This window comes from Manacus vitellinus, unplaced genomic scaffold (assembly GCF_001715985.3).
Source record: "Manacus vitellinus isolate BGI_N305 unplaced genomic scaffold, ASM171598v3 scaffold_16_pilon, whole genome shotgun sequence".
In the NCBI taxonomy this organism is placed as follows: Eukaryota; Metazoa; Chordata; class Aves; order Passeriformes; family Pipridae; genus Manacus; species Manacus vitellinus.
This window is the reverse complement of record NW_021939189.1, coordinates 1,213,805-1,217,388: the sequence shown is the minus strand read 5'-3', so window position 1 is coordinate 1,217,388 and position 3,584 is coordinate 1,213,805. Positions and strand designations below refer to the sequence as shown.

General features: G+C 62.6%; 1 protein-coding gene across 1 annotated transcript in view; it reads left to right on the top strand.

Annotated features, from left to right (window-relative positions):
* Positions 1–2,938, top strand: part of NOX5 (NADPH oxidase 5) — a 10,368-nt gene extending 7,430 nt beyond the window's left edge. The window contains exons 9-14 of the mRNA XM_029958768.1: positions 367–411; positions 833–957; positions 1,513–1,597; positions 1,791–1,890; positions 1,992–2,158; positions 2,807–2,938. Coding sequence (XP_029814628.1) covers positions 367–411; positions 833–957; positions 1,513–1,597; positions 1,791–1,890; positions 1,992–2,158; positions 2,807–2,938 — 654 coding nt within the window. The remainder of the gene's footprint in view (positions 1–366; positions 412–832; positions 958–1,512; positions 1,598–1,790; positions 1,891–1,991; positions 2,159–2,806) is intronic.
* The last annotated feature ends 646 nt before the right edge of the window (positions 2,939–3,584 follow it).

Genomic DNA, 3,584 nt, shown 5'->3' with positions numbered 1-3,584 from the left:
GCCCCTGCCTGTGGCAGGGGGTGGAATGAGATGGACTTTAATGTCCCTTCCAACCCAAAGCATTCCATGATTCCATGATAACAGATCTGCTCCTGTCCATCCCTGGATGAGCAGAGGTGCCCTATGGCTGCTCCCACTGCCTGAGCCAGCACAGTCACTGCAAACCCCTCATTCCCCCCAGCTCTGACTGAGGGATGGGGCTGGAAGTGTGTGTGCAGCTGGATAACCCAGCTGGGAAAACCCCTGATCCTGGGAACAGGCAGGGTCAGGAGGGGCTGGGCAGGGAGGGGCTGTCACTGCTCTGCAGGGAGGGGATGTCCCTGCTCTGTTCAGGGAGGGGATGTCCCTGCTCTCTGCACCTCACAGGGCTCCACCAGCCCAGGGGAGACCCGGCGGCTCTGCAGCGTCAAGGTGAGGGGCCGGGACCTTCCCTGGGCTCAGCATTCCTGGGGGGACCCACCTGTGGGCCTGAGCACCCCATCCCTGCTCCTGACTGCCCCATCCTTGTTCCCAGCCATCCCATCCCTGCTCCTGACCACCCCATCCCTGTTCCTGACCACCCCATCCCTGTTCCTGACAGCCCCATCCTTGTTCCCAGCCATCCCACCCATGTGTCCCCAGGTATGGATGGTCCCATGTGGGGCTGATCCCAACCCTGCCCTGCCGGAGCCTTCCTGCTCCTCCCCACCCCTCCTCTTTTTCCTTTGCTCCCACAAAACTCCCCCAGAGCCCCCAAATTCCACCTGCAATGCCCTTTGTGCTCTATCCCTGCTCTTCCCCTCAGGCTGGGAGTCGTTCCAGCCCCCTGTGATCCCTGTGCTCTCTCTCCCAGTGCTTCCTGGACGGTCCCTACGGGACCCCCACACGGCGGATCTTCCTGTCGGAACACGCCGTGCTCATCGGGGCCGGGATCGGGATCACCCCCTTCGCCTCCATCCTGCAGAGCATCATGTACAGGTGGGTGTCCCTGCAGCTCAGGGTGCCCCTGGAGACCTGGGAGCTTCCCAGAACGGCCCTGGCTGGGTTTGGGAAGCACCAGGTGATGTTCAGCCAGAAAGATCTGTCCTTCGACACCCTTCGGGGTCCTGCTCGCTTCCAACCTCGGCACTCAGTTCCCAGACCCCCAGGGGGGTCCTCCCTCGGTGCCAGGCTTTTCCCTGTGGGGACAGGAAGGGACATCCTGGGGCAGAAAAGGGACAGAGAGGGGCAGGAAGCACAGGAAAGAGCAGGAAGGGGCAGGAAAGGGAAGGCAGGGGCAGGAAGGTGCAGGAGTGGACAGGCAGGGGCAAAAAGGGACAGGAAAGGACAGGAAGGGACAGAGAGGGGCAGGAAGGGGCAGGAAAGGGAAGGCTGATGCTGGAAGGAGTAGGAAGGGGCAGGAAAGGGTAGGAAGGGGCAGGAAAGGGCAGAAATGAGCAGGAAAGGGCAAGAAGGGCAAGAAGGGGCAGGAAAGGGCAGGAAGGGGCAGGAAGGAGCAGGAAGGAGCAGGAAGGGCTGTATCCTCGTGCACAGGTACCGCCGGCGGAGGCAGAGCTGCCCCAGGTGCCACCATTCCTGGTGTGAGGAGCTGCGGGACCAGGACATGACCCTCAGGAAGGTAGGAATGGGAGCAGGAGCACGTGGAGGGGATGTGGGATCCAGGTGTGCCCTGGGGTGGGGCAGGAGGGTGCAGAGCCCACGGGCATCCCTCCCATGCGGGAGGTTTGGGCAGGGCATGGCCGGGTTTGGTGGCCGGATTTGGTCCCTGTGCTGCTTCCACCTCCGGAGCAGAGGCTGCCCTGCCCTTCTAGGTGGATTTCATCTGGATAAACCGGGATCAGAAGCACTTCGAGTGGTTCCTCAGCCTCCTGAGCAAGCTGGAAAGGGAGCAGGCGGAGCTGGAGCCGGGAGGTGAGCGGGAGGCAGGGCCAGCATTCCCGGGACATCCCCCATCCATGCCGGTGCCGGGGTGCGGGTCCGCGGTGCCAGCCGGGCTCCCCTGGCACCCCCAGGGCGGTTCCTGGAGCTCCACCTGTACATGACCTCGGCCCTGGCGAGGAGCGACGTGAAGGCCCTGGGGCTGCAGGTGGCGCTGGATCTGCTGGCGGCCAAGGAAAAGCGGGATTCCATCACCGGGCTGCGCACGCGGACACAGCCCGGCCGGCCCGACTGGGGCAAGGTGGGCACCGGGACACGTCCCAAAACTGTCCCGGGGGAGGGGGAACCAGGGATGGACCCCTCTGGGTGCGCTGGGACATCCAGATCCAGGACAGGGAATGCCAGGGGGGGCAGGGGGGGCACAGGGAGCCTGAGCTGTGCCCAGGCAGGCAGGGATCAGAAATCAGGGAATGGGTTGGGGTGGAAAGGACCGTAAAGATCCGTAAAATCCTTAAAGGTTCCAACCCCCTAATCCAGCCCAGGGATCACAGAACCATGGAATGGGTTGGAAAGGACCTTAAAGATCATCCTGTTCCACCCCCTAATCCGACCCAGGAATCATAAATCATGGAATGGGTTGGGCTGGAAAGGACCTTAAAGATCATCCCATTCCAACCCCCTGACCCATCCCAGGGTCATAAACCATGGAATGGGTTGGGGTGGGAGGAGCATTAAGGATCATCTCATTCCGACCCCCTAATCCACCCCAGGGATCATAAATCATGGAATGGGTTGGAAAGGACCTTAAAGATCACCTTGTTCCAAGCCCTAATCAGGCCCAGGGATCATAAGCCATGGAATGGGTTGGTCTGGGAGGGACCCCCTAATCCGGCCCCCAATCCCCTGGATCCAACCAGCACTCCCTCTCCCCCTTCCCCCTGTGCTCCAGGTGTTTGGGAAGGTGGCCCAGGAGCAGGTTGGGAAGGTCCAGGTGTTCTTCTGTGGCTCCCCAGCCCTGGCCAAGGTCATCCGGGGGCACTGCGAGCGCTTCGGCTTCCGCTTCTCCAGGGAAAACTTCTGAGCCGGGGCCTTCCCGCCCTGCCAGGCCTGCCCACGGATGGCACCGGGGCTTGGAGCTGCTCCATCGGGGCTGGGAAGAGGGGGGATGCACGGTGGGATGGGCCAGGGGGATGTGGGATGGAGGGGTGGGATCCTGGAGCCGGGTGGGATGTGGAGATGGGGGTCCTGGAGCAGCCACGGTGGGGTCCCAGGGATTTGGGATGGCAGGGACGGGTCCTGTGTCACCTGGTAGGGATTTGGGATGGCTGGGACGGGTCCTGTGTCACCTGGCAAGGATTTGGGATGGTTTGGGATTCCCCCCACAGGAGGGCACTGCAGCCCCGGGAACAGCTCCAGGCGGCCCCTCGGGAATGGGGCTGCGCTCTCGGGACCCCCGGATCCATGCTGGACCCCCAAGGTCCTCTGGGACCCCCCCGACCCCATCCCTGATCCCGGGGCAGCTCCGGCTGCTCCTTCCTGGGAGGCACCGAACGTTGTTCTGCAAAGACAAATAATTTGGCAGCTCCTCCATCCCATCCCTCCCCACCCCATCCCACCCCATGTCACCGGGGACAACCAGGAACAAGACAATAATTAGGGAATCCTGGAATGGTTGGAGTTGGAAGGACCTTAAAGCCCCTCCAGTTCCACCCAGGGACACCTCCCAC